At 41.0% G+C, this 12,829-nt stretch overlaps 2 protein-coding genes across 2 annotated transcripts; both read right to left on the reverse strand.

The window, feature by feature from the left end:
* Positions 1–38: 38 nt before the first annotated feature.
* Positions 39–1,705, reverse strand: Bfra_010050 (uncharacterized protein; the record flags this gene model as incomplete). Its single annotated transcript, XM_037340384.1, has 6 exons — positions 39–425; positions 452–480; positions 576–669; positions 1,021–1,109; positions 1,206–1,424; positions 1,474–1,705. 6 exons carry the CDS (start codon positions 1,703–1,705, stop codon positions 39–41), a joined length of 1,050 nt encoding a protein of 349 aa, XP_037188852.1.
* Positions 1,706–6,367: 4,662 nt separating this feature from the next.
* On the reverse strand, positions 6,368–7,378 carry Bfra_010051 (putative meiotically up-regulated 80 protein; the record flags this gene model as incomplete). The annotated part of the gene is made up of 1 exon (XM_037340385.1): positions 6,368–7,378. One exon carries the CDS (start codon positions 7,376–7,378, stop codon positions 6,368–6,370), a length of 1,011 nt encoding a protein of 336 aa, XP_037188853.1.
* Between the last annotated feature and the right edge of the window lie 5,451 nt (positions 7,379–12,829).

A 12,829-nucleotide genomic window follows, 5' to 3' on the forward strand; every position in this document is an offset into this window, starting at 1 on the left:
TGATACTTTCTATTTATCTTTGAGGTTTTTGAACCACTTCACAGAGAAAAATCCTGTGGGCCGGGACTAGGACTCTTCGTGAGAAAGCGCGGGAGCCGGATCATGTGTCCCCTTACGTGTTGGTATCCCAGAACCTTTTCCTGGGCCTTACTCAAAGTTGGAACATATCTGCTTTCTCCTTCGGTATCTTCCCACCACCTTGAAATGGGACCGTTATCTTCCATTATAAGCATCGAGCCCCTTTCAGGAAACTCTTGTAAAACAAAATTCCCATCCCAATCGGGATCCTGGTTCAACTCTCTCCCTAAGTCCATCCATCTCGTAACCACAAATGCCAATCCTTCACTCCCATAGCCGACGATATTACTTTGAAATTCTGTCCCACAAAATGCGCAAATCCATTGTTTGAGACCCATCGAAGGAATCTGGAAGGTTATGAGGAATCACGTACACGTGCTAAGAACGGTAAATGATTTGGGCCTATGAGTTCATGCGAAATTCATGAGTGATGCAAGTGTTATTCAGTTGATGGCGATGGTAGTTAATCAACTGATCTCCTGTTCTGCCTATCGAACGTAGCTGAAGTTGTGAAGATCCGTACTTGCCTTCGTGGTATAACTTCGCAGCCATTTGTATTTCACTAAAACGGAATTGCTCGTGAATGATTGACTCCACTCGGAATTTTTTATCATGCTCCCAAAATTTTCTGGCTATCGTCGAAGCAGATGGTTCATGTATGAACATAGTGAATAACTTCAATTCGATGGCTACAGTATCATAGCCCTAAGCGAATGCGAAAGAGACTAGCTCTTTCTAGTAGCCCTTATATAAGGCCTACTATTTCCTGTACATAGCTAGCTCTTTAGACAGAATACAATGTAGACATTTAGGACCAACAGATCGTAAGTGCCGCCTTTCGTATCCTTCTCAAACCAGCAGTTCATGCAGCTTCAGATATGCGTGACACGAGATGTATTGCTCGTAGTCCCTGCAGAGGAGATGAAGTAGATCAGTAGTTACCTTCGGAAAAGTCTTGACGACGTCAAGGATTTTAGTCCAGTGTCCTGGACCGCGGGAATTCTTCAATTTGAGAGAAGTAAGAGTGAATGCTACAACAGAAGATTTTGGAAGCTAGGCAAAAATATCGTCTAAGATTTCATTGGGGAGGGTAAAAATTGCAGCGTTCTTCGAGGCATAGGCAGCACTCTTTCGTAATGGAAATCTGGACATTTGTTCCCGAGGTGTAAGGGTTTTGGTGGTGATTGTCTTTTCCTCTACAGAGTTTGGAATCCCCGTTTGCATTGGTGTGACATACGCATAGCTAATTGTGCAAATCTGTCTTCGATTATCGATATTGTAGGTAGTATTCTCCCCCTCTTTACGAGTCGCTATACCAGGCTTTCCGTCTACAGAGTTCGCCGACTCTTTTATTACATTATCATATATATTATTCAATTTCCCAAACTTCTCTACCAATTGTGATGATGTAATAAGTATTCACCAGAGGTTCGTGGTTTGGTATGAGGATGCTAGGTTCTCTGTTCCAAGATCGAAAACTCGTTGCTTCTATTGTGGTGGTATCATCCACGCTCTTGAAGTTCCAACCAATATGATCAGCATCAATAGAGTAGTTAGTAAATGCGCGATATATGAGTGTGATGGTAGAAAGCAAATTTATTGGCCCGTGATACGGTTCTACAGACATGATGGAAGATTGTCGTCGCCGAACGATGTGTTATTAAATGTAAGAATAGTTTGAGGGTCTCGGCAAGTCAAAGATCAAACTGGATGAAGTGGAATTGCACAATTCATATGTGTTCTCTGTATCATGTGATCATTCTTAAATTAAACTTAACTATAAGGTAAAGAATCAACTAGGAAATCAAGTACACTAGTACAGTACACTAGTACAGTACACTAAACATCTAGTCCATGATTATTTGACCAAAATTCGATGTTACATCGCTTATTATCACCCAAACTCCTATAGTTCCCGGTCTAGCACCGGTGTAAACCACCAACTTGCTATTGCGATACCACCTGTCATCTTCATACGTTCTTCTCCCTTGGCATACATACCACCTGGCAGACACTGATTTTCAAGTCGGAACTATGTGAAATAAGCTTCAATCCATGTTATCACCACACACACGTTTAGTACTTGATTCTTCAATATTCCATCCACCGCTTTGTAAGAACAAGTCTTGAGAAGATTATTTTTCTTCTCCAGTTGATCTTCTGGTGCTCAAAACTGATGGTTCGGATTATCACAGTAGTTTAAGAGTAAAATTGACCTAGAACAGCTATGAATAACTCAAGTTGAATTATCCTAGTAAATACATACCGTCCAGTGAGCACTCCAGCAATATTATATTACTCAAATATCTACTCCAGAGGACTATCAACTCCTGATACTAGCCCCAGAATAAACACAGCTTGCCAGAGATATCTCCTCAAAATCTATTTTCTTCTCCGAAATAAATGTTCTCGTCTAACTTTCCTCACAAATCAAGATCTCGTAGCGGCTGACCACAAGTAAGAATCACTAATACCTGTTGATATGTTTCATAGTCCACTAGCTTAGACTAGCTTAGTAATTCAGAGTACTCTCTTAAAGAAACTCTCTTCCATAGTCCTAGAACCCCAGTCACAATAATATGAACATTACTCTACCCATATACGTTCAACAATACCTATACATAGCAGAGATGATGAATACACAAGGCAACGAAAAACAACAAGCTAGACCACAATTCATGACATGAGACCTTCTCTCCCTAAGATGTCGAATTCAAACTTCTAACTTTTCAACAGATCTCTCGTCAAACCAGGTGTAAAGCGAATCAATATATCTAGACCTTTCACATCCATCTTCGTACCCAATATCTGTATAACCAACGAAGAGCTGATTGAAATGTATATATTCATTCATATGCTCGTAAACCAACATCCAGATAATCCATATCCCATAAAACACATCACACCATAGCATACCCATTTAAAACTTCAACTCAACTCATCTATCTACATACACCCAATCCTCCCCTCTCCGGAGGCCTAGATACACTAATCTAATTTCTACATCCCTCATCCAACGAACTCTACTGAATCTTCACATTTACTCCCACAATCAGATTTTCTAAACACGTACCAAATTGAGGATCATGATCATGACAAGTATCTATAACATATCTCCCCCTCAAGTTCCATAACCCCAACACTAGCACGAAGAAGAAGAATTTGAAATTGATAATCTCGTTGGCCTGGGACTCTCCATTTGCATTCATCCCATAGTACTGTCGTCGCAAAGCGAGAGATGCTTTACGTCAATCCTAATTTATACATCTTCACTACGTAACACAACACAATAAATTAACCAACACAAAATTAATACAACTACAAGAACTAACCAAATCAGACCAAACCCACACGAACCCGAATCCCAATCGCGGTCACAATCACAAACAACATTAACATTAACAACCAAACCCCTCAATCCCATCAAAAGCCTCACACCTCACACCTCACAATCCTCCCTCCTAAAGATAAAATTCTAGAAACGCAGCCGCTTCTTTCCACTTCCCTCTCCCAAACCATTACATACACAGGCGACAAGTAATAAGTGCTAGGGTTATAGTGTATCTTCCTTGATTACAAACTTGCAAACAAATATATACCTGTATATCTAAATATTCATATATCTACTTTTCTGTTTTCTTGTTTTTCTATATATTCATCTTTTTATCTTTTCATTTTTCTATTTTTTTTTTACCTACCTACCTACCTACCCCTCAATCTTCCACCTTCCATTTCCATTTCCATCCCTCCATTCCTTCATTTCCAAACCCAAAAATAACTCCAAATATCAAAACATTGAACAAACAAAACAAAAACAAAAAAGATACATCACCCACCCCCTCCAGAGCCCTCCTCCTCACCTCTTCTCTCACACCCCCAATTTATACAAAACCCCAACCCCCTTTCTAAATTTCTATACAGGAAAGAAAAGAAACGAAAAGAAAAGAAAAGCATAACCCACAGCACACCATCATCCTCTCCCTCTCCCTCTCCCTCTCATCAATCATCAAGTGTATACTCGGAATCAGAATCCAACCTAGCTCCCTCCCTCCCTACCTGCCTGCCTGCCCTTTCCACCCACCCACCCACCAACCAAGCCAAACCCATCCCTCTCCCTCTTATCAAACTACAAATGAGCGAAAGTTATAAAATAAACCACAATCAACAGATTCCAAAGAAGATAGAATAAACCATAATCATAACCACAACCACAACCATAACCATAAATACACATACCCCTCAAAATTTGAATGAGAGAAAAGAAAAAAACAATTAACTCCCCATATCCATCCATCCATAAATCCACAGCATTCCTCCTCCCCCCTCCTCCCTTAAAAAGGGGTAATTTGAAAAATTCTATATAGCTAGCTAGCTAACTAACTAATCAACTAATAAATCAACCATCTTCCTCATTGTAGATTTTCAATCCCAAATAATATAGTACGATTCCCTCCCTTATTCTTTTCCTTCCTTCTTCTCTTCTACTCCTCTCACATTTTCCCTCTCCTTCCCTCGCTTCCTTCCCCTCCCTTCTCTCCCCCCAAAATTCCTCTTCACCATCCATCCATCCATCCATCCTTTAGCAATAAGAATCACTTCCCTCAATTACCATCAAACACACATCAAATCTGATTCCAGAACCTCCCATCACCTCTAGAAACCTCACATCGATATGTTCACGAATTCCTTCATATATCTACCTACCTATTCAACACATAAAGTACAATCACAATCACAACTATCAATTCAATTGTAATAAAGTCATAGGCAATAAACTCTTAATTAATCTAAAAGATTATACACAATCGTCTTTTGCCTTCCTTTGAATCTCAAAGGTTTGTTTCCTCACTCCTCCATATCATTCGTTATGAGTGAGGGACGATCAAAATTGTCATATCTTTTCACCCACACTAGCCCTCAATTTCCCAAGTCCTCAATCTATATATCCCATCCATGCATCAAGTTCAATCCCAATCCATTCCATGCAAACCTCCCAAATGGTATAATAAACTTTCTTACTCCCACCCCCTTCCACAAAGACAAGAAAGTAGAAGACAATCAGATCTATTCCATTCAATCCCACTCCTCACCACCTTCGAAAAAAAAAATAAGTCGAAAAAATCGAGTAACAACTCAGGATATCAAGAACCCATCATAAAATCATTTCGTAAAAGGAAAAAAAAAAAAAAAAATCCATCTTTGTATCCAGAGCCCCAACTGATATTGAACCCCCTTGACCCAAGCATGCCCTTTTTTTGTTACGAAGTACTTGCCACGTGCAAGCAAACAAGCCAAAATGTCTTTTTGACTAAACTCATCTTTGTAGGAGAAAAGTTCAAGTGTGTCCATAGCTAGCCAGGAAATAGTTGAACCTCGACTCGACTGCAATAGAATTTTCCCTCCTCCCTGAAGTAACCCAATCTTTCATGAAAAGATGTCAAATTTGCGTGCCATAACCACCTACATTCCACCCAGATGTTCCCCATGACTTGAATTCATCAAAATCAGGATAGATTTTATCCATCATTTGTGAACAAGAGAACATTGAAATCGAAAACAAACGCAATCCATCCCGTATACCCAGCCATTTTTGTGCAAGTCAACTCTCCAACATTAATGAGAAATCGACGAAAGATCCAGAATAACAAAAAACATAGTACAAGAAGCTTACTTTTTGAAGACTGCTCTTGAAAAGCAAGGCCCAAAAAGTAAGAAATAGAAAAAGTCTGTGCATAATTACATTTTGCAATAGCGAGCCCAAACGTGACTGCTATGAATTTTTTGTATAGCTCTGAACTTGAGCACAAAGGTCTAAAAAGCAAAATGTGTAGAGAAAAAGCGAAAAGTCAGTTAGTAAACAATCCCAAGCCTGGAAACCCAAACACCAGACCCGAAACCTTCCAGGTCCCATGCCCAACCCATTTTGAGAAGAAAAAACAACAACAAAGAAAACAAGAAAAAATGTCTAAATTCGCTTGATGTAACGCCGTCGATGTGGTTGAAAAGAAGTAAAGTCGTAAGATCGAGGCGGCCACCGGAAGGCGCAACGCAACTCGAGATCGTGATAGTCGGACATGAATTCCGTGTAGTTTATTATCGAGTAACCCTTGAATTTGATGAAAGGAGACTAGGTAGACCGTTGACGACACCTCTTTTTGTAAACGTAATATGTGCTTTAAAGAGCCACTAAAAGGAAATAATTGAAAACAAGAACTTTTGTGACGGCATATTTATGCCGTGTGTAATCCGATGTATGAATTAAGCAGATCGGTAAACGATTGAGGATTACTTAGCCAACGACAGCTTGGTGTCCTCCATAGGCGTGGTGAGGCATGAAGTATTGCTGTTTTCCTTGAGAAGGGTATTCTGAAGGTTGAGGGTTCCAGATATTCAAGCTGTATTGGTGAAAGTAATGTGAAGGACTGTAATGGTGAGGGCTATAGTGGTGAGGCCATTGATTGTGGAATCGAGTAGACATATCAGGCATAACGTAAGGTGCGTTTGCTGCGGCCATGCACGCCTTCGCATATTGGCTGTACGCAGCAGCATTCCAATCATATTGAGGAGCGGTACTGGTAGCACTCAAATATTCTGGAGTAGTGACACCCGAATCAGGAGCAGATGGTGGTGTATGCTGAGGGGTAGGATAGGAATGATTGGCCCAAGCAGGATGTTCGTAGTGAATGTATTGCTGTCGCTCTTGTGTAGCACTCTTGGGATAGCCTCTGTAGTTGGCGTTGGAGGGACGGCGCGAAACATTGGTATCGATAGGAGCCAAAGGTGTAGGTGGCGCGGAAAGGCGCTCGAGAGTAGCAGCCTTTACCTTCTTTCTGTCTGCAGACCAAAGGCTCCAGTTTGCCAACCACGCTTGGTAGGCGTCGCTGTTGTCAAGATCGACGTACAAGTTCCACTCGATGGCTTCCAACCAGGCGTGCTCCATGTTGTTGAGTTCGGTAACTGCGATACCACTGACTTCTGACCAGGACTTATTCTGGAAGGTATTGTCATCCAAGAACTTGCTTCCCAGAAGCAAGCCGACTGTCAAAAGTCTCCACATCGAACCGCCTCTCGAAACGATCTTTGGGTGTTGTTGAATTCGGTTGGAAAGATAGTTCATACCAAGGAGAATGGTTGTGTGAGGAAGACGAGTGGATGAAAGGAGTCCGAGAACGAACTTGCGGAATTCTGGTGCAACAGTTGTTGTGTGGGGATCAACAAGTCTCTGTGTCATTTCTGCCACATAGTCTGTCATGTCCTCGATCTGATATTCCAGATGAGCACATACACCTCCGGGAACCATGATGGGCGAAGTTTCGAGGGGACCGACGAGATTCTCTGGAATCTTGTCGGGAAGCAAGAAAAAGGATTTCTTGCTGAGAGTTGTAATAGTAGTAGTAGTAGGGGAAAGTGTGCTAGTTGATCAAGCAAGCAAGCAAGTTGACTGATGCTACTAAACAATGAAGCTTCGGATTGAATGAGATCCTATCGTGGTTGTCGGGTTGACAAAGGATGTTTATTGAAGAGTGAGGTTGAAATTTATTGTTGTGTATGCGCCATCAATCGATTTTGTTCAAAGTAAAAGTTGATAATTAAATAAAACTTTTTGTATGACTGAAAAGATGATTGCGGATGGGGTGATTGAAAAACAAGTATTCCTGATGGTGCGAGAATAGTTGAGTGGAAGTCGAAAGTTGGTGAGTGTTCAGGTAGCAAAACACAAACTTTTGAGACTAATCGAATCGAAGATGCAAAACAGTGCGAAGTGAATATCGAGTCCTTGAAATTCTAGGTTAATCCTTTAGAACTATTAGTAAACATTCAATAAATGTTAACGTTAATTGTGAAATGAAGTCTGTGCTAAGTCTGATACACCCAAACCAAAGACTGTGATGATGTGACAAAGATGCGACTTGTATCTGGGAATGCGGAAAAAGAAAGAATAAATAAATTGGGGAATCTCAAAGACCACTCCGAAGAGTCCAAATCATCAGAGGTGAGAGGATGAATGGATATGATGAAGAAGAATTATTTGGGCATGTTTGAGAAGATGATAAAATGATGGTCATCAATACGAAGAAACTCGTGAGATTCGTATATGTGTGTGTGTATGTGTGTACGTCGTCGTAGCAGACCATTCGTGGGTTGTTGTGGTATATTCGGCAAGGTGGAATGTGAATGATATGACAGTGTTCCAGGAATCCAAAACAAGCTGAAATTGTATGCAAAAAAAAATAAAAATAAAAATAGTACGAACCTTTTCTTGACAATAAAGTCTTCAGAGGATAAATCTTTTTAATGAATTTGAGATTTCTGTAAACCAATGCAACTTTCTTTCGTGATTGTATTGTCTTGTTCCTAATAGATACAGGCAATGTAGGACCTGTAGACCTGTAGATCTGACGTTGATATGGGAGCGTGGAAGTGTGGAAGCGTCGGATCGTAAAAGAAATTATTCGAGGTCGTATATGTCGGGGGGATTGTGTGGGAAAATGCGGTAGAGAAAAGAGGATAGAATGTTCGGTCGAATAGGATGGAAATTTGGAGATTGAGAAACAGATCAATGAGTACTTTGATGATTTCAGAAACTTCTCAAACCTATTCCAAGGAAAAGGTAGAAGAGTGATGGAATGGAGGTCGAGGTCGAGGGAGAAGTGGTGGTGATGGTGGTGGTGGTGGAAAAAGGTATTCGAGGTGGAAGAGATGGAGGGAGAGGAAGGGTAGAATATGATTAGGGTAAGATAAACCTTAGGTCGTCCTGAGGAGGGTACCCGTGGGCCGGCGTATGGATATTCCTTTCGAATCAAAGAAGAAGTTGTGAAATCAATTTTTGTGCGTAAAAGTGGAGAAGGAGAATGGCTGCTGGGTGTGGAAGAGAAGAGAGAAGAGAGAGGAAAGAAAAAAAATGGAAAAGAAAAAAAGTCAAAAGCTAAACTAAGAGGAGAGGATGACGGGGAAAATGGCTTCTTTCCTTTCCTTTCCTGTCTCTCTCTCCACTCGACAAATCGACTAAAAGATTCTGGTCGTGTTCTTGTTCTTGTTTCCTGTCAAGACTCCCGAGAGTGATTGGATAATATGGATGATTACGGTGGAGAAACCGGAGCGACCTAGGGAATTGTCATTGTAATTGACAATTTTATGATTTCTGAATAAAATCAATCAATGTTGGTAATTAAATAAAACGGGTTTAACAAGGGTTAATATTGAGTGGCTCGAGGATGTATTCGTTGCTAGGTATTGCTAGGTATTGCTAGGCATTGCTAGGTATGACTAGATACTCATCACCAGGTATTCACTACTGCTAGGTGTTTTAGGGCCAAAAAGAAGAGATATCAAAGCTCCAATGGATCTTGGTTGGTTGGCACTTGGGTGTGACTTGTGTGATGGAATCAATCATTTCACCTCATATGGATTCATTGGTGGATTGATTTAATTGTACTTGTATATCATCCCCTAGATAGTACTAAAGAAGTAACTTTTCCCTTAGTCTCTGAATTGATTTTTTTTCACATCACACAACACACAACACACAGCGGACGAGCCCTGGTCAGTGATAGCAGAGTGTGAATGGGGAGGACATTACTTGTAAGAACATTTGCAACGGTACACGCTTTTAAACTGGGATGAGGGAGGGTAAGATTGGGATGTTGAAACTTAGATCCAAGGGGCATCAAATCATGGCCACCCCGAGTTGAGTTCAGGAACCGTACCATACCTAGGTAACATGCACCCATTCATACTCTGGGTAGGAGATGGGTAGTCTTGTTTGAGGCAAAGTAAGCTCATTATCAGGTGCTGATGAGTACCACGGTAAAAGTCGAGACATCATGTAGAGAATTAATGAGATGGGTGAACGATCAACGGTCATTGGGTGAATTGACGATATTTATGGGCCAGATCAAATGTTCGATTCTTGATTTTGATTTTGGTCTGTATGTATCAAGGTTCGAATGCCTTGAATTGGATGGATCAGACTTGTCCTCACTCGCTCCATGATTCCTCTATCCATCACCCATCTCTAACCTTCAATAACCTTTTATATCCATTGGTTAAAATGACCCGATCATCTTGTAATGTGTATGATGGTGTTGTCCCAAACCTTTACCTTTTGCCTCTTTTTGCCTTCCTTCCATGGCTCATCACTTTATTATAACCTTACGGACTCACCTACGCAGATGCTCATACGTCAATCATGTCATGTCTTCACATCTTGATTGATTAAAATAGGAAGAGGATGATGTTAGACTACACCAAGTTCGTCATGAAGAACTACGATTTATCCATCCATCCAGCGAGTCATCCATCGTCCATCATCCATCATCCATCATCCCATCCTATCCCATCCCATCCTCCTCCCATCATCGCAATCACAACCCAAGCAGCTAAATGCAGAGAAGGAAGGTCAGAGTCCATTTACCATTTACCCCAAACTTGTGAAACCATTCCATTTTCTTCCCTCGAGCATCCAATCCCATCGGGAAACTATATCCCAATCACAAATTTTAACCTTAACCTTACCAATCAACTTTATTCATTTCCCTAGTATGCTAGAAACGGTCCTCTGCCCAATGTACAGAGAAAAAACCGCCGGCCACTTGATTTTATTGTGACCCAGAGATGAACTTGACATTGCCAGCGTGGCCATCAAAAGGATGGGCCCAGCTGCAAGCCTACTCACACACATCTCCATATTACTGGTCCCAATTCAACAATCAACCCCCTCTCAACACTCAAGATGATCCTTCTTTTCCATGTGAAGCTTGGGCATGGGCATGGGAACCCGTATGCAGTGCCAGTAGCGATGGAAACAAAAATGTATGCCGCTCAAGATGTAGGTAATAATACCTACCAACCAAAGCGGAGGGGAGAGAAGAGAAGGCTGGGAAAGGGTAAAACTGATCCGCTATGATTTTGAAGAAAGTCTCACATCCAAAAATCATCGCTTACATTGAGTCATTCATTGGCTTTCTTTGGATTTCCTTGGAGGCGGATTTATATCCATTGCCCCAGTTACGTATGATACATACAAGCGAGCCAACCTATTCAGTCTTGACCGATACATACGATGGATGTACATGTTTCCAATGATGTTTGACAGATCTCTTCAGCGCCATCTCAATTTTCTGAGAATAGTATCATATTTATTATTACGGCACCGTGTACGACAGTCATCAACTGGTAAAGGAACATGGTTATTTGAGTCACCCCTATTTTATTAATGATTCAATGTATCAATTCATCCATCCATAGCAATCACGCGTCGTACCGAGTACAGTCTGTCTCCATCTAATCACCACAATATAAAATGACAATAACAACGGTAACATCAACTCGCGACAACACTTCCTACCAGTATCAATCAAATGAAGTTGTAATTTCCCACACCATTCATTACCTTTCTAAACTTAGAATAGTTGAATGAAGATCATTTGACACTGGCTGATGGGGATATTTTATGAAAATGAAAGATACTTATGCAAAGGTTGATTTCCAATCCTCGACTTTCTAGACCCCTTGGGCGATTCACAAGATCCATTAATATACGGAGTCGAACTCAGTCGGGAGATGGATTCATCCCTGTTTGCACACAATGATCAATATGACATTGACACTCACTAACTTTCTCACTACTCCATACTTCATAGGCTATTATTGCTTGCGCCTTCTTCCTCAATCCACCGTGAGGAAACGGCTTGTTCACATATCCATGTTTACCGAACCATATCGATTTAGCTCTCGCTCCAACCTGCAACAGGAAAATTCGCGTGTGGAAATGATTTAATTGAGAAACTAAAAAACAAACCCACCGCCCAAAACTATTGAATCAAACGCAAAGGCAAAGACCAGCTGCTGATCCCCCCCAAAACGATTCACAAAGCCATGAACATCCAGAGGTCTAGTCCGTCCAGTGCAGTGGCAGTGACAAAGAGGCTTTTGCACCGCAATCGATGTCATTCTACACCTGATACGAAGATTAAGTATCGAGGTATGACATGATGATTCAAACCTATCCAACCGGCTCCAGTCTCTCGCTCTAGTAACCTTTTTTTTTCGGTCTCTAACGCACACTCACATACGCTCTGCTCCAGCAGCCTCACGTCTCGAGCTTTCAATATGCACAAATTCACATTTGGGAGCGCGCAGAGCAGGGCATTGCATGGCATGGCATGGCATAGCATGAACATGACATTTGGTTAGCTTTTTTTGGATTTGGATTTGATTTGATTTGGATTTGGATTTAGATGTGCGAAACCAAAATGCTTCAACTCACTAGAGTCACTACTGTGAAATAGTGGAAACATTTCGTGTGTCTAGGTAGATATAGGTATGATTTAATCCAAATATGATATGTGTGATGATGCTTTTGTATTCCATTTTATTTTTATTTTTCCTCTTTCAAACACTACACTACCCACACTACCTACACTACAATACAATCGAACCCAAATATCGGAGAAAATCCTCCCCTGTACCTAGAGATGTATATTTAATTTTCTTTTTCCGCTCTCAACCTATCAAGAAACGAGCGTGGGAGTCCCAATGGAAAAAGGTGTATTATATAATCAACAGCGGATAACGTCGATAAGTGATAAAAATCTTGGGACGGATGGAAATTTTCAACGTTCCTATGACTGAATGATCGATCATGCTAGGTGTCAGACCCTTGACTTTTTCGTCGACTTTGCGAGGGTGCTTCAAACGTGTATCAAGCGCTGTACGGTACCCCCGAAATTTCACAAGTCGAGTTGGGATT

Source organism: Botrytis fragariae (assembly GCF_013461495.1).
Source record: "Botrytis fragariae strain BVB16 chromosome Unknown tig00000186, whole genome shotgun sequence".
Taxonomy (NCBI): Eukaryota; Fungi; Ascomycota; class Leotiomycetes; order Helotiales; family Sclerotiniaceae; genus Botrytis; species Botrytis fragariae.